At 49.6% G+C, this 24,116-nt stretch overlaps 1 protein-coding gene across 2 annotated transcripts in view; it reads left to right on the top strand.

Moving 5' to 3' along the window:
• LOC118890060 (cell migration inducing hyaluronidase 1) overlaps positions 1-24,116 on the top strand; it is a 160,114-nt gene that overhangs the window by 100,355 nt on the left and 35,643 nt on the right. The window contains exons 10-13 of one of the 2 annotated variants that reach the window (XM_036842340.1): positions 4,930-5,062; positions 5,858-6,049; positions 17,493-17,668; positions 19,780-19,989. In XM_036842340.1, the coding sequence (XP_036698235.1) occupies positions 4,930-5,062; positions 5,858-6,049; positions 17,493-17,668; positions 19,780-19,989 (711 nt within the window). The remainder of the gene's footprint in view (positions 1-4,929; positions 5,063-5,857; positions 6,050-17,492; positions 17,669-19,779; positions 19,990-24,116) is intronic. The other variant, XM_036842341.1, reaches the window with a different exon arrangement.

A 24,116-nucleotide genomic window follows, 5' to 3' on the forward strand; every position in this document is an offset into this window, starting at 1 on the left:
CAGGCTGAGCCTGGCCCAGGTGGAGAACACCTGCAGCCTTGTTCTCCACTCAGTTAATGAAAGCCGGCGTTTGCAGAACGGACGGTGTTTGCTCGGGATCTTCACTTGGAGTTAACTCTGTCCAAAGGGGACCTAGACTTTCTCAGCTGGCTCCATCATGAAAGTGTGGGGTGAATAGGCCGCCCTCACGATTCAGTGGCTCAGCTGGTGAGCTTCCGAACTCAAAGGACCATAAGAAAGACAGAGACATGGGCAAGGAAATGGAGTTTATTTCCTTATGCCTGGTCTTCTTCCAAAACAAGGTTTGGGGCCACTTAACTATTTGATAGAGAATTAGGAGTCATTTGAGAAAGACCATCCCTGCCCAGTGTATCCTCTTTCAGCCAATACAAATAGCAACACTTGTACACCACCTTCTTTCAGATTATCTAACCGCAGGTCCCAGGTCATCTGACTGCTTCCAACCCTCCACCCCCTGACCCCCACCCTGAGGCAGGACTTCTGCCCTCTGCCTTGCATCGTAGCGGGGCTGTGGGACAAGGGACCACTTTTCCGAGAGAGGACACTCTGTTCTGCAGTTAGCAAAGGGCAGGGAAATCTTTCTCATTGTTTGGCTAAGGCTTTCCGTTCACATGGCTCCAACGTTACTGAGAAGGATTTACACAGATTCAGTTACATGTTGGAGACTCTTCTTGGGTCCAACAGAATCAAAAAGTGCTGACTCCCCCAAAGTACACACTTCCCAGATTTAATTTTAATTTTCTCTTGCAACCTTGAATGTTCCAGCTCTAATTCTGAAAGAGCCATCGTTTTTTTTCCTCCAGTTCACTTGGCTACAGGAAGTCCAGTCTTGTACCAGCACTCCCTCCCCAAGTATTTCTGGAAATCCTCGAGGAATGCTTCCATGCTCTGCAAATCCCTCCTGGTGTTTGCCCTGCCAGCTGCCTGCCTCCAGCTCACTGTAGTTTAGGAGACCACTTCTCCATGCTAGGAAAACAGCTTTCCTTAGGCATTTCCAGCTCTCAGTAACTTTGCTCCCAGCACAGATACGGGCTCTTCCCTGAGAGCGTCAAAGCACAACTAATCCCAGGCTGACACAGTGAATGAAACTTTACTAAAGGCTTGGAGATAGCGGAAGAGACTGGAGAAAGTATGCAGATTTTTCCATATGTTACATATATAATCATATGTGACTGCTCACCAACTCCGTAATCCAAGACCTTCCACGGGGACCCAACCCCAGACTCTGTAACCACCAGTCTGCCGCCATATTGCAGGGTCCAGTTTCCTTCCAACAAAAGGAGTATCCTTGACAATGAATTCCCTGAGTTCAGGGTCTCAACTATTCGAGGTCCAGAGAAGAATAAAAGACCCAACAACAGTTTTCCCCTTTACCCAGAAGCTTGGGCCAGCCTTCCCGCAAAAGTGCATTCTTTGACAATATTTTGCTGAGCATTATAACCCCTTATTAGTTCAAAACTCTCAATTCCGGAATAAGATATTGGCTTTTTTTTGGCAAAACAAAGGTTCCTTGAGGCAGTCATCTAAAAACATGTCACATGCCTCCAAAAGTGAATCAAAGCTCCACCTCTAAAGGAAAGGAGGAAGTGCTCCATCCTGGAAATGCCAGGTTCGCCCCTTTTCTCCTCACCATCAACCTTTAATCAGTAGTGGCCCCAGACTTAGCCAGAACATCTCTTTCTAGTCATAAAAGACAATGAGGTAGAATATACTCCGGGTTTTTCTGAAGTCAGAAAAGCAAAGCCAGGCTTGTCCTATGTTTACCACAGGTGAGAAGAGCAAGATTACGTCCTCTTTATAAATAGAGTGTCAGACACATCAGCCAGGAGCTAAATGCCCTACTTAATTAACCCACCAGAGAGACTGAAACAAAAGTGAAATGCCCATGTGCCCATTTTTGCCACTATGGGAAATAACAGGTTACTGTGGTCACTTGCCACCTCTGACCACCGTGCAGGCCCCAGTGCACCTGAAGACTCTCCAGGGCTGTGGCCGCCCCACACAAGGGGTCCCCCAGATACTTGCTCTGCCCTGACACGGTCAAATCCTCTGGAGGGGGAGGGGCTGTTAAGGACATTTGTCACCTAGGCAGGATGGCGAGTTGGAAAGAAAGAGGAAATAATTAGGACTAACACAGTTGACCTCAACTCAAGGAAATTTTTTCCAGATCTGATAGCTTGTGATTCTGCAGAATCAAAACCAAAACCACAGTCCCCTGTTCCCATGTCATCACCCTTCTTGAGGTTCTCCTGGATTGAAATCTCCTCTCCTCCCACCTTCTCCCTTAAAACCCACCCGCCCTTCAAGGCCAGGGGGACCTACTGGACTCACACATCCTTGGGGCTGAGACCATATTGGGCAGTCCCCTCTTCCCCCTCGTCCCCGGCACAGTGGCTGGAGGTCAGTCTGGTGGTTGGAAGATGTATTTTGAAACCAGATAGCTCCGAGTTTGCATCCTAGCTCGGCCACATGTGAGCTATGGCCTATCAGCAGTGACAGGACTACGGTTAGACGTGTGAGGTGCCCAAGGCACAAAATTTAAGGTGGCACTCGCTCCCAGGTGCCGACTGTGCACTCGCATGGCCCTGAGAGTGAGTGCTGCCTTAAATCTTGCACCCTGAGTCATCCTCACTAGCAATCCTGGCCATAGATATCAGTCAAGTTATTTAATTTAGTGTCTCAATTTCCTCATAAGCAAAGATGGAGGTAATAATTGTTCCCTCATGGGATTATTTTGTGGATTTAATGCAACAATACATGAAGTGTCTGACCTATAGTGAGTGCCCATAATTTTTTTTAAATTTTTTTTTTTTTAACTTTAGGTTTATTTATTTATTTATTTATGGGTGTGTTGGGTCTTCGTTTCTGTGCGAGGGCTTTCTCTAGTTGCGACAAGCGGGGGCCACTCTTCATCGCGGTGCGCGGGCCTCTCACTATCGCGGCCTCTCTTGTTGCGGAGCACAGGCTCCAGACGCACAGGCTCAGTAATTGTGGCTCACGGGCCTAGTTGCTCCGCAGCATGTGGGATCTTCCCAGACCAGGGCTCGAACCCGTGTCCCCTGCATTGGCAGGCAGATTCTCAACCACTGCGCCACCAGGGAAGCCCTAAATATTTTTTTTAAATATAAATTTTTAAAATAATTTTAAAATTATTTTCCTATGTTATTGTTTATTATGATATTGCTAGTTATTTTATAATTATTATCATGAATAACAATCACATTGTGTCTTCTTAAAGTGAAGATCAGGTTCACTGGACAGTGGTAAAGCCCTTTTTACTCTTCTTATCCAAAGCTAAGGTTGTTCTTAACGGTTAGAAAAAGGAAAAAAAGAAAAGCAGCAAAATTGAGTAGATGTTTTCCTGAAATTTTTATTGGATGTTGCACCTTAAAAAATGTCCAGCTCCATTGGATGATATTTTCAGGCTCAGTTCTCAATATTAAGGGGTGTCTTACTGAAAAATATGCTGGCCTCAGGGGAAAAGATCCAGGGGTCAGAGGCATGGGCTTGACAGTCAGGTGACCTTGAGCTTGCTTCTAAAGCCCTCTGAGGCTTAGTGTTTTCCTCTAAGAGCAAGTCTGCAATGCCTGCCTCTCTGCTGCGGAGACCACCCCAGATAATGGCTGTGAGTGTGTTGCTTGCATGAAAGGGCTGAATTTTCATTCTGGCTGGACTCACGTCTCCATAGCTCTCCTTCCAAGCCAAAGGCAGCGGCTATCTGCTGGGTTCCAAACAGGGTTTCCTAAAAGTGTCCCCCACCCCACTTTTTTAGATAGACTATATTTTACCTTCCTATTTGCCCAGCCCTGGTCCCTTTGGTTTCTGTGCCAAAGAGGACAACAGCTGCAGTCCTTGCTCTAAATTGCAAGTCTCTGATGACAGCCACAGTCATGATGCAGACATAACCCGGCCCTGGGATGAGCCCCAGCTGGCAGGGATCATGCCCTTCTCTGAACCCACTCCCTAAATTCTCTACCTGGCCTTGAAGCTTCTCGCCCATCAGCTCTCATCAGCTGAGACTGTGCTCTGTGCCAGGCCCTGGGCTGGATGCTGGGATCAGGGAGGGAGGCAAAACCTGGCCTTTCCAGAACCCACCAGCCACTGGAAGGAGACAGACACTGAACCAAGGGCAGTAGGCAGTAGTGCCTGAGGGCAGCAGTGGGAAGGGCTGCGAAGCACCAGCCGTATAGTTGGATGCATCCAGATTCAAACGGGCAAGTTACCCAACCTCTCTGAGCGTCAGTTTCCAAATCTGTAAAACCAGCAACAATCTCATAGACCTCATAGCCAAGAAGAGGGAATGAAATAATGTATGTAGCTCCATAACTACAGGAGGGGTTCTCAAACATGACTTCCCATTGGAATCACCTGGGCAGCCGTTAAAAGTTCTGATGCCCAGGCTGCCCCCGGGACACAATCAAATCTGAGACTCCGAGGATGGGGCCTGGGCATGAGTATTTTTAAGGACTCCCCACAGGATGTGGAGCCACATTTGGGCACCAGTGGATTGATCATAGTGAGTCTTCAATAAATGTTGGCCACTCTTGATGGTGCTGGTGGTGGTGAGTGGTACAAGTTGTAAGAAAGCAGCCAGCCCAGCTCCTAAAAGAGTGTGTGCTTGCTGTAAATGCTCCAGAAAATGTTCACCAGGGCAGTCAATCACTGGTTTGGGTACCAAATACGGTAGGACCCCGGGCAAGATGTTTATCCATCCTGTGACTTCATGCTGTCTTTCTAATACAATATCGAGAAGGGGAAACTTTAGAATAATAATGTAAGGCCATTGTAAATAAGTTTTGCAGCAGAAACAATTTTAGACTCGTGCGTATATGTTTATAACATTAATCATCACGTTCCTTCTTTACAAAAAGAAATGACTTTGCTCTGTAATTTCCATGCTGTTCCCAGGCCACTACAGTGGATGGAGTTAACCTCACCACCGAGGTTGTCTACAAAAGAGGCCAGGATTATAGGTTTGTGTGCTATGACCAGGGCCAGGACTGCCAGAGCTACCGTGTGCGGTTCCTCTGTGGGAAGCCTGGTAAGCAGCTCCTTGCTGGGGACAGAAATGCAACCGTGGCTCGGTTCCTTGAGCTGGCAGCTATGCATTGGGAGTTTTGATGGCTGTGTCAGCTGGCTCTGGGCATCTCAGTGACCCCGTGCTCCTGTCAAGCTCGCGATAGAGAGCACTTCTGTGACACAGGAGCCGTGGGAGGGTCCTTGGAGTTGGCAGGAGCCAGCAGAGCTCCACCCTGCCCAGATGCCTTTCAGGAAGGGGAAGGGCCTGGTCCGAGAAAACCAGGGTGCAGTGGACAGAGCTGACCTTCCTGCAGCCCTACCCTGCATAGACACGCAGCTCGTGGCCTCTTTGGGTGCTATTATTTTAAACCCGCTTCTCGAGGTGCTCGTTAGAAGGGAGTGGAAATGGTCGGTTTGTTCTCGGGGGCACTTGGCCATCTCCAGAAGGCAGTCATTAGGGATGGAAGTTCTTTGGAGGGGCGGCTTACAGCTACTGAAAATAATAGTTGAGAGGGACTATATTTGTTTCACATCTTTTGCAAAGCGGGTGTGGTGAGGCAACCACATTTAACTCCAGCTAAGGAGTTAGTGGAAAATTCCCCTGCCCAGAGCTAATGAATGGCTCTTTTCTGGTAGGGTTTTTGTTGACTTCAAAAAACCTGTACCAAGACTGGGATGGGGTGAGCCTGGTGATTTGGGTTTTGGATAGGCAAACCTGGCATTTACTGATTTAGGGAGGGGAAGGGAAGAGGTGGGGAGTCAGAAGTTTGCCAGGAGCAAAGCTTTATCTCTCAGTCTCTCCTGTTTTGGGTTACAGTGAGGCCAAAACTCACCGTCACCATCGACACCAACGTGAACAGCACCATCCTGAATCTGGAAGACAATGTACAATCATGGAAGCCCGGAGATATCCTGGTCGTTGCCAGTACCGATTACTCCATGTACCAGGCAGAAGAGTTCCAGGTGCTCCCCTGTAAAGCCTGTGCCTCCAAGCAGGTCAAAGTAGCAGGTAGGACATTCCTTCACCCCTCCCTAGGCCTGATGAAACTGAAAATTGTTGGGCTTAAAGTTGACTGAAATCAAAACAAATTTGTGTCAGTCAGCTATTGCCATAATAATGCTACATGACAAAAAAAATCCTTAAAATTTCACGGTAAGCATTTATTTCTTACTCATGCATCTACAGGCTGTCTAGGGTTCAGCTTCTCTACACTAAACTTGGCTCCAGGCTGAGAGTTGGGTTCAGGTCAGCTCCATGTGAGTCTCATTCTTCCCAGGACATACTCTTCTCACGGGGGAGAAGTGAACTGAAACATGGGAGGACTCTTAAGGCCTTGCGCTCAGAACTAGCACCCTTTCACACCCACTTTCCATGGACCAAAACAGATCACGTGGTCCAACTCAACATGAATGGGGAACTCTATTTTTCCCATTAAGATAGAAGGGAGGGAATGAACATTTGCTAGGCAATAATTAACCTACCACAAAATTTTAAATCTCTTCTTTCTGTAGCTTTCACATTTTCCTTTTTCTTCTCCTAAATCTTGACTTCGATGCCCTGTCATTTATGTTGTGTGAGGTTACTGGAATTACAGATCGTTAGAGGTAAAAGAGACCTCAAGTATAGTCCAGGTCAGTTATTCTTAGTTGGGAGAGTTATGTATCAGTTAGAGTTCTTTGTTGTAAGCAACAGAATCCAACTTGACTATCTTAAACAAAAAAACGAATTCATTGAGGCTATTCAATTTAGAGAACTAAGTAAAAGCTGCGTGGCCAAGCTGCAATAAAGGACCAGGAACAGGGCAGCTTCAGGGGTCTGGGTAGCAGGAATGAATGGGCAGCATCCTTAAGGCATCACTGTTTGCACATCCTGGGACATGGTGCTCAAAAGTTACCTTCCAGGGAGATGGCACTGATTGGGCTGGTGTCTCATGTGCTCACCCTCTGGCTAGGGCACCTTCAATGACTGTCCTTCTAAGACTGCATTGCATGGACAGAGTCGCTCCCCAAAGGAAAATTGGGATGTATTACCAGAGAAAGGAGAATCAATACTGGGCATTAAAAATATCAGCTGCTATATGTGGAATCTAAAAAAAAGGGTACAAATGAACTTATCTACAAAACAAAGAGAGTTACAGATATAGAAAACAAACTTATGGTTACCAGGGGGTAAAGGGGGTAGGGATAAATTGGAAGATTGGTATTAACATATACACACTACTATATATAAAATGGATAACTAATAAAGATCTACTGTATAGCACAGGGAACTCTATTAATACTCTGTAATGGCCTATATGGGAAAAGAATCTAAAAAAGAGTAGATATATGTATATGCATAACTGAATCACTTTGCTGTACACCTGAAACTAACACAACACTGTAAATCAACTATACCCCAATAAAAATTTAAAAAAATATATTGGCTGCCACAGAACCATTGCACCTGGAGAAGTATTAGAATTTGGGGGTAGAAGGAAGACTATGAATTGAGAAAGCGTTACCAATATATTCAGAATATCTATTATTTTGAAAATAAAACTACAAAAGGTAAAATTCAACAGAATCTTTTTGGCTAGTGGAAGTGTGCTTGAGAAAGAATTTGGGGGCACAAAGGTTTAAAAAAGTGAGAACCTGTGATGGAGTCCAATGCCATTATTTTATTCATGGGGATGGGGACCCTGGAGGGCATGTAGCTGAGGCGGTCCACAAATGCTGCAGCTGTGATCCTGAGGCACCAACTCTAGACTCAGAACTGAAAAGGAAGGCTGTAAATGTTTCCAGAGATGGTGATGCGGTGGGTGTGGCGAGAGAGAGGGAAGGAGGCAGCAGTTTGTGGGCAGAGGCTGAGATGACCAAATATTTGTTCCTTGACAAGGTAACAGAATGATACCTTAAATGATAATTTGTTTGAAACCCCTACCTTCTTCAAAAAAGTTTTCAGGGTCTCTTAGAATGAACACAAGTCCAGGTAGATCTTCATCCAGGGGGGAAAAAAAAAAAAAACAGAGTGAAAGATACATGTCTAAGTAATGAAAGACTGACGCATGGAGAATAAAGTCAGCAGCAAGGGGGGTGGGAAATGAAGTTAGCAGAAGCTACTGAAATAGACCATAAAATGTATCTCTGAGCTTCCTGTCAGCCAGAGCAGAGAAAGGAACTTCACAAATTACTTAACTAATATTGTCTAATAAAAGGAAGGTGACCGGAAGCCAAGAAAGGCAACTTTCCCTTAGCTCTGGGCTACTGGGGAATCTGTCATAGGGGCTTTCACGTGATGGATACTGCACAACAACGTGAACCGTCACCCTGGAAACTGTTTGATGCAAAGGTGCTCTCTGTGTGTGGCTATTTACGGTTTGATTTATCATGTTAGACGGAGGGTCATGCTGTTTGTCACATTTTCTGAAGACATTTTGAGGAAGACTTTTTTTTTTTTTTGTAGAGGCAAAATAGTTTAAAGAGGATTCACATTCTAGGAATGGCAGTTATTAGCCAAAGGACGTTAGACAATTATGTAACTTCCCTTTGCCTCTGTTTTCTCCTGTATAAAATGGAGATAATGATCACAACTACTTCACAGGGCTGTTGTGAAGATTAAAGGAGTTAAAGAGATACTTAAAGAGTTACATAAAATAGTGCCTGGCACGTGGTAAGTGCTCCATCAGTGTTAGCTGTTACTAGTAGTAGTATTAGGTGCAATCGTTTAGCAACTGAACTTAAGGATGGAAAGGAAGGAAGGGGCACGAGCCACAGGCCAGTGGTTGAAACCTGTATATTTTATAGCTTATCGATTCTGCTCTTTGGGGACATGCAGTTTAAAGGAAGTTATAGAGGGAGAGAAGCAAGCCATTTCTGTCATTATTAGTAACAGACACACGAGGTCTGCCAGGCCTGCAGCTGTCTACGTGCCCCGGTGCTTCTGGGTATGGAGGCTCTTCCTGTGAATGTGCATGCCCCGCCCTTCCCCCACCCTCAGACTAGACAGGTATCCTCACTCCTGCATCACAAGGATGCCCGCAGGGAGGTGGCAAGGAGCAGGCCATCATGGATTCAACAAACAAAGAGCACATATTCTATGCCAGGCAATGCTCCAGGCTTTGGGAAGCCATGGTGAACCACATAGACAAGTTCTCTGCCCTTAGGCAGCAGTGAAAATGGATATCCAGCAAAGAATCATCCCAATAAAAACGAAATCCCAAATGTGAGAAAGGCTGTGGAAGAGGAAGATGGGGGATTGATGGGAGCATCGGAGAGAGGGGTTTGGCAAAGGCGCGGAAGACTCCCCAGAGGAATTAATGATTGAGCATAGAGGTAACCAGGAAAGAGGGGAGGGGCAGCAAAGACCCTGTGCCGGGAAGAGCAGGCAGCGCTCCAGCTCCAGAAGAAGACCCAGGTAGCTTGAGAGGGAAACGGGGGAGCTGCGTGGGGCTGGAGGAAGAGGAGACCCCAAATGGCACCTTGGGGCTTTCTTCTGAGTACAATGGCTTATTAGACTTCCTAGATCCCCACTTACAGGACAGCACCAAGAGAAGCAATTCCTAGTGAGTGTTGGACCCTTGGGTCTTCACTGGGTGACTTCTGTGTCTCCTGAGGACAATACATGTGGACAGGCCTTCTGGGATGCCAGGTGTCCTCTGGGACTCTTGTCAGGAGTGGCATTCAGACCGTTTGAGCAGACCGTCACTGCTCACTGTTAAGTGACCCATGGAGCTGGGGCTGCCCTTGTGGCTTCTGGGCGGGTGAAAGCTTGCCTTTAAGGCCTTGTCTGCAGGGAGGTAGAAGGAGGCGCACCCCTGGGAGAGGCACTTTGTTCACCCCAGCCCTCATCTGCACCTCAGTGTTGAGCACCCTAGGCCTGGAGGGGAAATTTCATCTTGAGCAGGTCCTAATAGGGCAGCGGTGTGTGCCAAGAGTGACCCTGAGAATGAGGAACCCGTGCGATACTGGGGCACGCCCGCCTCCACCCAACGGCGTGGTTTGGTTGTGAATGATGGCGCATTGCTGCAGGTGGCAATGTTTGGCCAACAGTTCCAGGGGCTTCCTGAGGGCTGTGCAGGCTGGACAGAGGGTGACATGGGGCTGCTCTGGGCCCTGACTACCAAGGGAGGAAAGGGTAAGTGGAGAAGATGATGCATCCCCCTCAGGACCCTCCAAACGCCCTTGGTTTAGGACTGCCTGTGTCTGTATCTCCACCAGCCCCACAGCCGTGCCGAGCCCCTCTCTCCTTAAAGTTACTAGGCTCAGAGTGGACCATCTTGCTCAGAAGCTTTAGGGCTTACATGAAAACAGTGCCTCCTGGTGGACAGCATCGGAAAAGCCCCAGGGAGGGGTATCTGGGAGGTGTGTGTGTGTGTGTGTCTGTGTGTGTGTGTGTCTTTCTGTTTGTCTGTCTGTCCTGGGGAGGCTCACATTTCTCCTCTTCAGCTCCAAGCCCATTCTCTGGCCCTCCATCCCCCATTGACATGGAGCAAGGACTCCACCTGCTTTGTTCTTTTCCAAAACTGTGCCCCCATCCAGTTACAAATTAGTGTTCTCCTCCCCAGGCTGGCTGCAGAGAGGGACACAGCCTTCCTGGATCCTCCTTCCTCACTGCCCCCAAATTCCAGTAAACAGGCCTTTTTACATGTTAAGGATTTTCTGACGAGAAACAGATGGGGGTAACAAAGTCATGAAAATGTGTGAATCATCTAAAAAAATATTTCAAAGTTTTGCCAACCACAGTGTGATTTTCAACACCTCCCGACATGGCAATTAGAAATCTCCTCTTTATGATTCTGAAGCTGAATCTTATGTAATGGTTTAAAATAAATACATCCTTCGTCAGTAAAAAAAAAAAAAAAAGAAATCCCCTCAATTTTCTACCCTATTTTCATTCTCAACTTCCCACTTTGTTTGTAAGCCCCCCATCACACACTTTTAAGTACTACTATTAATTAGTATTAACATTGTTTGCGTTTCCTGTGATATGCTAAAGCACTTTGCGTAAACCATCTTGCTCACTCTTCATGACAACCTAACAAGGTGGGTGCTACTGTTTTCTCCATGACACAGATGAGGAAACTGAAGTCCATGAGGATTAAACATCTAGACTCATGCTTTCCAATATGGTAGGCAGCAGCCACATGTGGCTGTATAAATTTAATTAAAACTAATAAAATTAAAAATTCCGTTCCTCAGCCCTGCAGGCCAGATTTCAAGAGTTCACTGGCCACATGTGGCTAGTGGCTACCATATCGGACAACACGGAATAGAGCATTTCCATCATCTCAGAACTTTCTAGTGAGAGTTGCTGGTATAGACCAAGCAAGTCTACTTGGTCGATCCGAGCCAGGATTCAAACTCAGAGCTCTCTGGCTCGAAGGTGATATGTTCCGCTTCGTCCTTCCTCCAGGAGGGACCCTGTTCCCAACGTCTTCTCTCAAAGATGACTGGACTGGAGGAGGAATCTGGGAGCTCGGTAGCTTAAATTTGCCTTTCTGGGACCCTCCAGCCTAAGTCCCTCTGGGCTTGTCTTCGTGGTCTGAGAAGGGCAGGCCCCACTGCCCCCTCCCGCAGAATCCCTGGGCCCTGCTGGGTCTGAGCCACACGTACAGGGGTCTGTTTCTCCCACTGGAAGATCCTTGATGTTTTACTCTTCTCGACCCCAGAGTGTTTAGTGCCATGCTTGCCCTGTGGAGAGGGCTCGGAAGAGGGCGGATTGTGGAACCGGGCCAGCCGTAGGGTGAGCACTTGGAAAGGTCGGTGTTTTATTCCCGTGCGGGGCAACTGCGCAGAGTCCTTCTGCATCCCACGCCTTCCCCACCCCTCATCCGTGCTCATGGCCCTTGTGGATTATTCGGGACAAATCTGGCTTGGCCACGTCTGCTTTCCCCTGGTTGGCCTTCCGGTATCAGAGCCTGGAGACAGAAGGGAGGGGTGAAGCCCGTGTGGGAGAGTTCCACAGACAGGATGGGATGCTGGGAAAGCGGGGTGCACAGCTTCCCTGGGATAGTGGCCTGGGAGTGGGCTGTAAATGCAGCAGCGGGACAGATAAACTGGCTGTAAGATGTGTGAAATCCTGATAGGGAGCTCCACACAGGGGAAGGAGGCGGTGGGACTGGAATATCCTTCCAGCTCTCAATCTGTCTTACTGAGTCTGCTCCCAGGAGTCTAATCAGCACAGTTCGTCCGTCTACCTGGAAGTCACCCCTACCCCCTGGCTGCTTTCTGCCACGGAACAGAGAAAGCTGTCAAACCTGTTACCTTCCAACTCCCCATCATTATAGGCGTGAAGCTAGTGGTGGGAGCCCTGGGTTCCAGCCTTCACTTGGGGACAGCTGCATGTGTCACTTCTGTCACACTAGCCCCCCTACCATGCCCCCGGGGCTGTTCCAGGCACATTCCATGGATTAACTCATTTCACAACCATAGCTACCTTTCGAGATATGTGCTATTGTTGTCTCCATTTTATAGATAAAGGGTCTGAGGTTCTGGAGCTTAAATAATGTGTTCAGGGACTCAGGGCTAGGATCTGAGTCAGAATCGCACCCGGACAGCCTGGCTGCAGAGCCACGGTCCTCCGCACCCACCGTGCCACCTCTCCAGTTGTGCTGACACTGGATCCCCAAGGAAGGCCCTCTGGCCACCCACAGGAACAGAAGCCTCTGGTCAGCACCCTGCCTGGACACCATTTTTTTTTTTTTTTTTGGTCGCGTCACAAGGCATGTGGGATCTTAGTCCCCGACCAGGGATCGAACCCGCGTGCCCTGCATTGGAAGCTCAGTGTCTTAAACACTGGAACCTCCAGGGAAGTCCCTGGACTCCATATTTTACGGGGGGATGCTGACAAATCGAGAGGAGACTCCTGAACTCTGAAATGCTTACACTTTGCGGGATGGTTGGGAATCTGGAGATGCATAGCCTAGAGATGGGGAGGCTTGGCCTGGTTTCCTGGCTCTCCCAAGCACTGTGGAGACCCCAAGATGCAAAGGCTAATGCTGAGGGTAGTCGGAGAAGACTTCACTGAGAAGGAGCCATCAGAGCTGGATCTTGAGGGACGAAGTGATTCGCTCCATGGACAAATGGACGAGGCTCTCCCAACTAGAGAGAGCAGCTTCGATACAAGCTCTGAGATGTAAACGAGCAGAAGCTTGTTCGGGGAATGATGGGTGGTCGGGTCTGGCTGGAGCAGAAGGGGACGTGTGGGAGTGATGGCGGGTAAGCCCACAAGAGTTTGGGTTTTACTCTGTCCATCCTGCGGGCGGCTAGGCAGCCGCTGTGCTCCCCGGAGCTGCATGGGAAACTCCTTTCCCGCGCCTCTGGCTGGTAGGACGGAGCTTGCTGCTCCCTGCAACCTCTTCTGTAAGGTGCTCAGCCCTGGGTGGCGGGGCTCGGGGGAACATCCCTTTGGGAAGCATGCTCTATGCTGTGCCTCTCGGGACCAGACCCTCAGGCCCCCATCACTTGCTTTGGCAAGTTCACCTCTGAACTGCCTCTAGGGCACTGGCAGGCAGCGCTTCCTTCTGCACCCCAAGAACAGTCCCAGGTGGCTTTGCTTGGTTGAGGAAGCCTTTGGAAGTTTTTCTGGGCGTTGCCAGGAGAGCTGTTCATTGGGGCGTCCACTAGTGAAGAAGAGGTCTGGGTCCACCGTGCCCAGAGGCATGAGGCCCGGAAGACCAGGAGCCTGCAAGTACTTAGGGCGAGATGCCCAGCTCTGGGAAAAAAGAAGGGTCCATTTCTACTGACCCACTTACCTGCAGGGAGTGTTCTGAGCTGGGTGGTTCGGGAGACTAGGGAAAGGGGGGGTCCTCCGAGCACAGCCTGCCTATCAGGGGATCCTGCGTGGGGAAGCAGTGGGCAGGCTCCAGGACCTCGGCTGTGCTTTAGTCACTGGGACCCCAAGGAGAGCATGACCTTGGAGCAAACACAGGTGGCTCCTGAGCTGGAGGCCGTCTGTTGACTACCCCCTTGCAACAGGTTCTCCCTGAGAGAGAGGGGAGGCAGTGCACCCCCAGTGGCTATCATGAGAGATCACTGCTGCCTGGACGTAGGTGACATGCTCAGCCCTCGAAGTCAGAGTCAAGGGTCCACGGAGAGTAAAAGAGGTGCTGGAAAGACAGGTGTCATGTTTCATGTGCTTATGGCGAAGGTCCAGGTTCATGGCGCTCACTGGGTCCCAGAGCCAGAGCCTGGTGGTGAAGAGAAGGTGCCCCCAGCACCAGTCATAAAGGCTTGAAAGGGCATCCTTTCCTGGGGGCCGTGTCCCCCCATTCTCGCCCTGTCTCCACCAGGCCGGCCCTGAGCACCATCTGCCTTCCATTTCCTCAAATGTGAAGTTAGGGAGCTGGCTTAAGTGACGGCAGAAAGCCATTCTGGGTTCTTCCGGGTCTGTCTATCCTTAGATACAATTATGATCAATGCTCAGTATATCAGTCACTGGACTTTGGGTGTTCAAAGCTGGCATGCATGGGAGTCTCTTTCCTTATCAGCATCAGACGCTGCTCTGGGTGCAGCTTTCTGTCCAGCTGGGGTCACTCAGAACCCAGGGCAAAGCTCTTTTTGCAGAAGGCCCTAACCTCCCCCCAACCCGAGGGCCTCGTAACTGGCTGCTTGTAAAGGCCCCAGAGCCAATGGGCAGAGGACGAGCCAGGGATGGGAGAGAGGTCCCTGCGGGGGTGCTAGAGGGGACTCTGCTTCTGGACCTTAAAACTGGACAGACTCGTGGCCCTGTGACCCAAACCAGAAGCCACAGTGGGATGTGCTAGAGGATGAGGCACCAGTATTCTGCAGCACTAACTTGTTTTAAACTCTTTCCACTGGTTGATGTCAGGACCCTGGATGAGACTGAAGGCCTGACAGCCCCTATCCGTGGCATCCCTTTGACAGGGGACACAGACCTTCGGCTCAGGGGATAACAGTAAATTCCAGTAAATAGACTCTTTGAAAAGTTAATTTTTTTTAATTACCTGAGACTTTTTAAAAGAAGGACTCTGTTATAGACTGACTAACAGCCCTCAAAGGTGTCCATGTGCTAATCCCTGGCAACTGGGAATGTGTTACCTTATGTGGCAAAAGGGACTTTGCAGATGTGATTAAGGCTCACGGGATGGGAGGTGAACCCGGATTATCTGGGTGGGTTCAGTGGAATCAAAAGGGTCCTTAAAAGGAGGGATACAGGAGGGTCAGAGCCAGATGTGATGACATAGCAGATTGGAGGAAGGGGCCACCAGCCGAGGAGTGCTGGCAGCTGCGAGGGTCTGCAAAAGGCCAGGAACGGGTTCTCCCCTGGAGCCCCTGACGGAACCAGCCCTGGCGACTCCCTGACTGCTGACCCGGTGAAACGGATTTTGGACTTCTGACCCCCAGGATTATCAGAATAGAAATTTCTGTTGTTTTAAGCCACTAAGTTTGTGGTAAGTTGTTACAGCAGCCAGAGGAGGCGAATACCGATTCCAAAGGGAATATTTTCTCAGCTTTGCCGTGCACCCGTCTCACATCTTAAACTGAGATGCTTCAAAGAAACCACCATCTCCCTGAGTCTGCAGAATTCCAAAACAACAAACATCCTTTGAAAGGCTGCAGACCCACCCACGGGATGTAAGCTGGGTGAAGGGGTGGGCAGGGAAGCCAGCCCTCCCCGGGGATGAGAGCAGGGTGAGGTCACCATTAGTGGGTGCTGCTCAGGGCTTTTATAACCACAGCCTTTGCACGTGGGCACCAGTGCAAAGTCACGGGGCTGAGCTGTGCCCTGTTGCTCAAGTCAAGTGAAAGCCAAGTGGTGTCTGTGGTGTGGTTCAGGCTGTGAATCGACATGAGAGGTTGTTGCTCTTTCTACGGTTGCATCCTCAAAAAGAAGAGAAAGCGCCTACGAGCCAGGTCAGCAGTCTCAGTGACCAGCTGAATCTAGAGGCAGCCTGAGGTCTCTTTATTCCAGAGAAGAATTTGGGATTGTTGTGGAGGCGACAATCAAAGACAGTTCCATAGTTCCAAACTCCTGTCACCCTGCACCTTTCTTAAGGTGCATTTGCTGCGCAGGTGGAGGAGGAGCTGGAGACGGGAGGGAAAAGCAAAGTGGATTTGACAAGAGATTGAGTGGAGTGGTGGGTGGGAGAGAGACAGCAGAGAGAAAACAGAGGGGCAGGTATAGACCAAAGTCGAGGGACCCTGGCGATGGCCGGAAGGTGACTGACAGTAACTAGAAGGGGCAGCAGAGTCTGGCAAGAAGGTCTTTGGGGGACTTCCCTGGCGGTCCAGTGGTTAAGACTCCGAGCTGCCAGTGCAGGGGGCACAGGTTCGATCCCTGGTCGGGGAACTAAGATCCCCACATGCTGTGCGGCACAGCCAAAAGATTAAAAAAAAAAAAAAAAAAAAAGAAGAAGGTCTTTTGATTGTTAGTTTTTAAAGATAGGAAGGCCTAATTGTAAAGCAGCTATACTCCAATTAAAAAAAAAGTTCAAAAAAATTTATAACACCAAGAAAAAAAATAAAGACAGGAAGGCCTAGACGAGTCTCAAAACAGAACATGAACCCAAATGAGGGATGACATGAAGCTACTAGAAGGGGAGGGCTATTGGATTCAAGGCTCTTGAGCTTATGGGAAGGGCTGGGGCTGAGGTCAGTGGTACGCGGGAGAGAGAGCTTCCTCTCCTCCAAGGCCAGCGGGAGGGAGGGAGGTGGTGGTGAGGTCAACACAGAGTGGGGTGCAAGCTCTCTTTCATTGTTCTATGTGCTGCCATAGTGCCATCCAGAGCCCGGCAGTGCTGGACACAGAAGCTCCAATCTAGTTCTTTCTAGAAAATTCAGTTGTAGACACACACCCTACAGGAGGTTGAGGAAGCAGAACATAGATTTGCCTACTTCAGCAGAATATGGATTTGCACCGCTTTAAAGCGAGGGTTGGTTTTGTGTCTGTAAGACTCCCAGCTGGTAGGCGGTCCAGGGCGTGAGCTCTGTGGGATCATCCAGAGACCGCATTTCTTCTCTCACGTTGCTGTGCCATCTCCAGGGTATGTTCACACCCACATGGGCGAGGCTGGCCCACCCACAGCTTCCATATCCCAGCCCTATGGGAGAGCAGGAGCCACCTGAAGGGTACACACATTGCTTCTGCTATCCTGTGACCACACTGACCTGCAGGGAGGCTGGGAAATGTGCTTGTCCTGGGGAGCCTTGTGTCTAGCTAAAATAGAAGATTGTAGTACGGACAAGCAAGAAGAGGGGACAGAAACTGAGGGACAAATAGTCATTTTTGCCATGGGCTTCAGACATAAGCATGCAACGCTGTGAATCCTGCCTCTTCATTCAGGCAAGTAATTTCACCTCCCTGGGCTTCATGCTTTTATAAAATGGGACTCGGGGCCACGGGGACCACCATGCACCATGTAAGCAGCGGAAGCACCTGGCAGGGCCCTGGAAGACAGTGGGCACACGCAGGACCTCTGATTTCACACTTTCCCTCCTTTCTGCCCTAGGGAAGCCAATGTACCTGCACATTGGGGAGGAGGTAGATGGTGTGGACATGCGGGCCGAGGTTGGGCTCCTGAGCCGGAACATCGTGGTGATGGGGGAGATGGAGGATGAATGCTACCCCTACAGCAACCACATCTGCAACTTCTTTGACTTCGACACCTTTGGGGGCCACATCAAGGTATGAGTCTGCCTGGCTGAAGCCATCAACCCAACCAGGAGGATTCCAGTGATGCCAGCCTATAGGCAGGGATTCTCGGTAGGGAAGGGGATGGAGGGGCAAAAGGTAGGACCAAGGGAAGGGTACCTTTCTGGAAGTTGGAGGAGTCTTATGTATTATCCATCTGTGTGCAATTCCATCTGTCAATACTTGGGAACAAGAGAGATGACAGAGGACCGCCTCTTACCCTGCAGTCACATGGCACTTGTCACACTGCCTTCGTGCTCCCTGCCTTCATGATTTTCAACTTTCAATCAAAGCTTTCATTCCCTTTCTTCATTGTTTAACCCTGGCCACTTCCTAAAAGAACGGGCATTTAACTCGCAAAAACTTGCATTTGCAATAGGTCCATTAAAATACAGATAAGATGGGGACTTCCCTGGCGGTCCAGTGGTTAAGACTCTGTGCTCCCACCACAAGGGACGTGGGTTTGATCCCTGGTTGGGGAACTAGGATCCCACATGTTTCACGGCGCAGCCAAAGAAAAAAACAAAAACAAAAAAAACAGAGAAGATGATAAGCAGGGGAGAAGAACTAGAAGTTCTAGCATTACATTTACCTGTGAGTTTCCTGGTGGAGACTCAAGACCAAGACAGAGATGATGAGCTGCAGAGTTCTCACTGCGCAGTGAAGGAAAATGGTATCAATTCATTGGAGCTCATGTTTTCCTAGCATTCAACTCAAAGAGGAATTCCTTTTGCATCTCTCTGTAAGGTGCCTTTATCTGGCATATTAAATATCATAAGACACCCCAATGTTCTTCACGAGGCCATTGCTTCCAATGATTTGAGATTAAAGCTGGTAGAATAACAATATTACCTTGGTGTTTTGTAAAGACAGTTCTTTAGAAGTTAAACTCATATGCTTTAAGGATGAGACTTTTTGGTAATCTAACTGAAAGGAATAATTGAGTGAAACTTAGAGAGTTCATAATGGGGGCCCTACTGGCATAGGTAAGACCATTTTTTCTGCCATACGGGCCTAATACAAGATTTCTAGCATCCCTGGCCCCTGCTCATTAAATGCTAGCAGTGCTTCCCAGTCATTGCAACCTCCAAAAACACTTCTCCATATTTCCAGTCAGTTTCAAGGGATGAGATGGGGACAGAGGTGGTGGTATAATCTTCAGCTGAGAAACTCATTAGGGAGACTAAAGCAAAAATAGCAGGTTTATGTTACTCAAGCTGCTGCAACCCCATTTCCCATTTTGAGAGTCATCCCTAAGTGATCAGAGCACTCCTTCCCACTTTGCCCAAACTAGGCCTCAGAATCATTCTTAACACAGCTCTCCAGGGCAGCCACTACTGGAGTTGGCATTCCAGCTGACACCTATTTTTGGAAGGCATGGTTAGCATGTCTATAAGGCATCCTTCTCTAGTAGAAGTTAGCTGAGCTCAGCTTGGGACAGGAATCATTTTTGAACTGTGCTTTTATGGTGAGCTCCTGGAGTGTAGACACTGAGTGTGATCAGGTGGTTCCTTTGGAATGTGTAGGAATGGCTCTGGGTGTACTATGACGTGAGCATGTGGAGCGTCCCACAACTCACACACACGCTGCCAGAGTCACGGGCTGACAAAGACCCCAAGCTCAGCATCCCCTTCTTACAGCCAAGAGAGGGCCTCAGATGGTGGACCAAGCACGGGCTCTTACTGCCCCAAGGTCCAGCCTGTCCTGGATTCCCCAACCGTCCTAGGGCATGCTGTTTGCCAGTCTCCCCTGGATTACCCAGGGTTATCCCTTTCTCATAACACTCAGTGGCTTAGGAGGCAGGAAAAGAGGGTTGAGGCAAGCCCCAGCCGCTGCACGGTCCCACTGCACCTCTTGATTCCAAGCAGTTCATTGCCTTGCAACATTCCTGTGTTATTAGCAGCAGCCTGTCTCCCTTGAGATGGGAAGAGTCAGGCATCTTAACCCATTTGCAGAGAATGTCTTTGATTCACTGAGTACCCGAGGTGGGGATCAGCAAAGCATGTTGAAGACAACACGTGTGCATTTCTGGAGTGTGGGCAGCAGCGAGGGGTATCAGGGAGCATCTCATGGACTCCTTCTGACTCTGGGCTCTCCTCTCCCAGTTTGCACTGGGGTTCAAGGCCGCACACCTGGAGGGCGTGGAGCTGAAGAACATGGGCCAGCAGCTGGTGGGTCAGTACCCAATTCACTTCCACCTGGCGGGCGATGTGGATGAAAAGGGAGGCTACGACCCGCCCACGTATGTCAAGGACCTCTCCATCCACCACACGTTCTCTCGCTGCGTCACTGTCCACGGCTCCAATGGCTTGTTGGTGAGCACATCCTTCCTGGGGAAGCCAGGGACCCAGAGCCCCTTCACCCTCTCATCCCTTCCCTGCATGCCAGTCTGCTCACTGCTGGGCCCAGGGACCGTTAGCAATGGCAGTATGCTTAGATCTAGTCACTTGGTCCAGGGCCATTGGGGCTTGAACCAGCCTTAGCTCAGATTTTAGAACAGTATCAACTGAGAACAGGTCACTGACCAAAGAAGAAGGAGAAAATAGGGGTGTATCTTTGCCGAAGGCACCAAGCTACAGAGATGGGTGAGCAATTAGTGGTCACTGGGAGTCTAGCTCTTGCTGCACCTAGGTTTCCCCAAGGATCATTCCATGACTGTGTGCCATGGCAAATCTGTTAACTGCAGACAAGGCAGGGGTCACGCCAAGACTCTGTACTGTGGCATCTGCCTGACAGGCTTGAGGTAGTGGCAGCAATGGGCCCTTTTCCCTTTTCTTCTGTTGAACCAAGTGTCATCAGAGCAAGCACTGCTGGGAGAAATGCCTTCATTAGTAAACTGGGGTGTGTGTGTGTGTGTGGCTTGTCTTGATTTGCACAGATAATTTTTACACTAAATTGATCCTTCTTTAAATGAATTCAACTTATATCCTCCATAAATTTTTCAAGCTGGACATTACAAAATGGCACCCTGCATGCTGAATCCAGCTTGTGTTTGGTTTGGCTTATATCATGTTTAGAGAAACATTTGATAATTTTACACAAAATGGAACTTTCTTTCAATGCGCTAAGCTCATATCCTCTATGAACTTTTAAACTGGATGTCACAAAATGGCACCCAGCAAACTGAACCTGGTGGCCAGATGTGCTTTGTTTGGCTTAAGTGTTTCAAGAAACATTTGAATTAGTTTTCATCATTCAAAAGTGTAGAGATTTCACATAAAACTCTGGATTCTTGGCTTCTCTTGAAAAGTAGATGGAATTGGCAACACTAGACCCACATTCCTGCCTGGCAGCAATGGATTCAGGCAAAGTCACAGCACCCCACCAAGCTGGGCTTATGCTCTCTGGTTTACGCCCTGCCCACCACTTCCTAGTACCCTACAGTAAATGCCCTGGGCAGGGCCACTCACCTCGTTGCCTGTTGGCCTCTGTGGGCAATTGAGTCTGTGACCCCTGCTTTAATCCACACATAAGGAGCCTCCCACCACGCATGCGGGGATAGGAAGAGGAGGAGGCCTGTCAGTGTCAGGCGGGTGAAGCCACTTGCAGTTCTCTCCAGTGTGCTCTTACAAAGGAATGCCTGCTGTTTCTGTATTTCCGATGCTCTGACTTAAAACCCACCGAGTATAAAGAAGAGAGCATGGGTTTGGGGGCACAGTCTAGAAGGGCCTGGTCCACAGGTCATGGGCTGTGGACCTCGGGCAAGTTGCTTACCCTCTCTCAACCTCAGCTCCCTCCTGCATCAGGTTGGGGACATAACACCAAACACATAGGGCTCTGAGGGGCCAGTGCCACGAGGGAGACCCAAGACCCGGGGCCCTGCCCGCTGGGCTCACGTGCGAATGTTGGCTAGGAACCAGGGCCGGTTCCCCCAGCAGGGGGATAGAGGGTTGCAGCTGGAGTAGTTGCTGAGAGACATGGGATTATTTTTCGGGTCCAAGAAAGAGGCAAAGGAAGATGTTTTCTGGCAAAAGCAGAAAGATAACAGGATTTCGAATAAATTCGGAAGGTTAAGGATGCAGTAGAAGACACAGGATGAACTTGGGCTCTGGAGCCAGACACTGTGGGTTCCCATCTGGCTGCCACTTCCTAGCTGTGTGACCTGGCTCAGGTCGTCTCCATGCCTCTGTTTCCTCTTCTGTAAAATGGGGAGCAAAGGACATGGACATGCCGCGCCGAGGGCCTGGCCCAGGTTGGGCCCTGGGAGCAGGCGTCTGGTGGTCCCGTTCGCCCGTGCGGTGTGCTGAGTGAATGCACTGAAGGCAGTTGGTGACTAAGCTGAGAACGCATGCTGAAAAGAACAATGCAGAAGTGGTGAGGAAACATCACAGGGCTGAGCCTTAGGAGCTGGACCTGCTTTAAGCATTTGTTCTAAAGTTTTATCCTTAAGTTTAACTTAAATTCGACTATGTCTAATGTTCCTCAAGAGAAAAATATGAAGATTACAAGAAGTCTGTAATTCCAGATCTGGGTTGATTTGAGTGGAAGCTGTTCTGAATCTCTGGGCAATCACATACGTGTGCACACACACACGCACACACACACAAACACACACGTACTTGCCCTGTGGACATATGGCTGTGCTTTCCCACCCACTTGCTGTGTGATCTCGGGCAAGCTATTTAGTCACTTAGGTCTTCAGTTTCCTCATACGTGCTGTGCAGAACAGGATGGCAATCCCCCATGGCTGTTCGGTTAGAAACTATATATGCGATATTTTGGGCCAAGGTAGTAATACAGACCTTCCTCTGAGCAGTGATCCCAGGTCTCAGCCACAAGAACGGGCTCCTGTAGGGGGAGGCAGGGCAAGAAAAGTGCTGTGGGTGGAGCCAGAGGGCCCGTTCTCGGGGGCACTCGTCACGGCAGCGCTAAGAGGGAGCATCTCCGTGGACATGCAGGCTGGGGAGAGGTGGGGAAAGTTAGCACAGGCCAGGCGTCCAAGTTCATGGATATGGGCAGCGGACGGAGAGCGGTGTGGGTTGGCATGGAAGGCAGGAGGCGAGGAGTGGCCGCGGAACTGGTGCCTTCGGAACAGCCAGATGGGTGAGTTGCACCCACGGCAGAGAGAGATTTTTAGAGCCAGAGCTTTGGACAACTCAGGACCCGAAAAACCCTGCCTACCAAAGCCTTCCTCCTGTCTGGCCGCCAGGGATGCCAGTCACCAGACTGGGAGGGCGCATCCATCAGTTCCCTGGGCGTCATCCAGACGCCAGGTGGCCCAGGTGCTTTGCACAGGCCTTGCCGTGGTGCCAGCACAGCCTTATCTTGATGGCCCCACGGGGCTCCAACCACACTCCGCTCAGGCCCGCGCTTGACAGCCAAGCTGGTGCTTAGGATTTGGAGCCTGCAGATCTCTGTGGCCTTTCAAGGGGAAACCAAACAGCCATGGCTTAGAATCTCGACGACGTACAGGCCTCTACATCTCTGAGCCAAAGAGGCAGCAGGATAACGGAGGGCATTCTGTGCCCTTCTCTGAGAGCCGCACCCCTGGACGGGAGTTGGAGTTTTACGGATTAGCACCTCACCCTATAAAGGCTCCATCACTGGGGCAGACACTTCCAGGTTCAGAAATGCTGCCTTGGCAGCTGCACTCCCTCCACCGGGGTTTCACATTTGCTTCCTTCATGTTGGCTCTAAGGATTTACCAACGGCTATGTTTGGAAGGATGTTTTTAGCTGATGGGATGAAAGGAGGCCAACAGCAGACAAAGACTTTATTCTCATTTAGAGAGCAGAGGCCACTCAGTAACATCGTGAATGCCTTTTCCCTCACGCCATCCCCATTCTGGAGGTGCCCTAGACCCCAGACAGGCAGTCACTGGCTTGCTGGAAAAAGGGGTTCCTATGTGTGCCCAGCTGGGGGGTGCGGCCCCTCTCTCGCCACTGCTAGACACGCCCTGGTACCCCCATCCTCAGAGAACAGCTTCCCTCATCCCCACCTCCTCCTGGGGCGGCCCACCTTTGGTCTTTCCCTTTCTTCACCACCAACTTCTGGAAGGAGTGTTCTGAACTTAAGATTTCTGCCAGCATCTCTTAACCAACAAAAAGGTGGACTTCGCAACTTTTGCCCCCCTGAGCCCTGGTGACGGCTCTCAGTAATGTGACGCCACACACTAGCACTCAGCTCCTGCTCTGCAAGCCCACTGCCCCCTGCTCCCTCCTCATCCGACTCCTTACCCGTTCCCATCGTGACAGTGATTGCCGGCATCAGTCAACTAGCGAGGTTAAAAGGATAGAGTCGTAGCAACCTGTGTTCTAATCCTGCCAGCGTGAACTTGACTGATGGATACTTTCTGAGCCTGTGTCCTCCTGTGTCAAGTGAGGGTGATGATAGAACCCATCTCAAAGGCTTTGGAAGAAGATTAAAGCAGATAATGCATGTGACATACTTAGCAATGATATTAAATAGTATTGTCACTGTGCCTCTTTCCCTGTGTTCTGTG

Source organism: Balaenoptera musculus, chromosome 2, assembly GCF_009873245.2.
Source record: "Balaenoptera musculus isolate JJ_BM4_2016_0621 chromosome 2, mBalMus1.pri.v3, whole genome shotgun sequence".
Classification (NCBI taxonomy): Eukaryota; Metazoa; Chordata; class Mammalia; order Artiodactyla; family Balaenopteridae; genus Balaenoptera; species Balaenoptera musculus.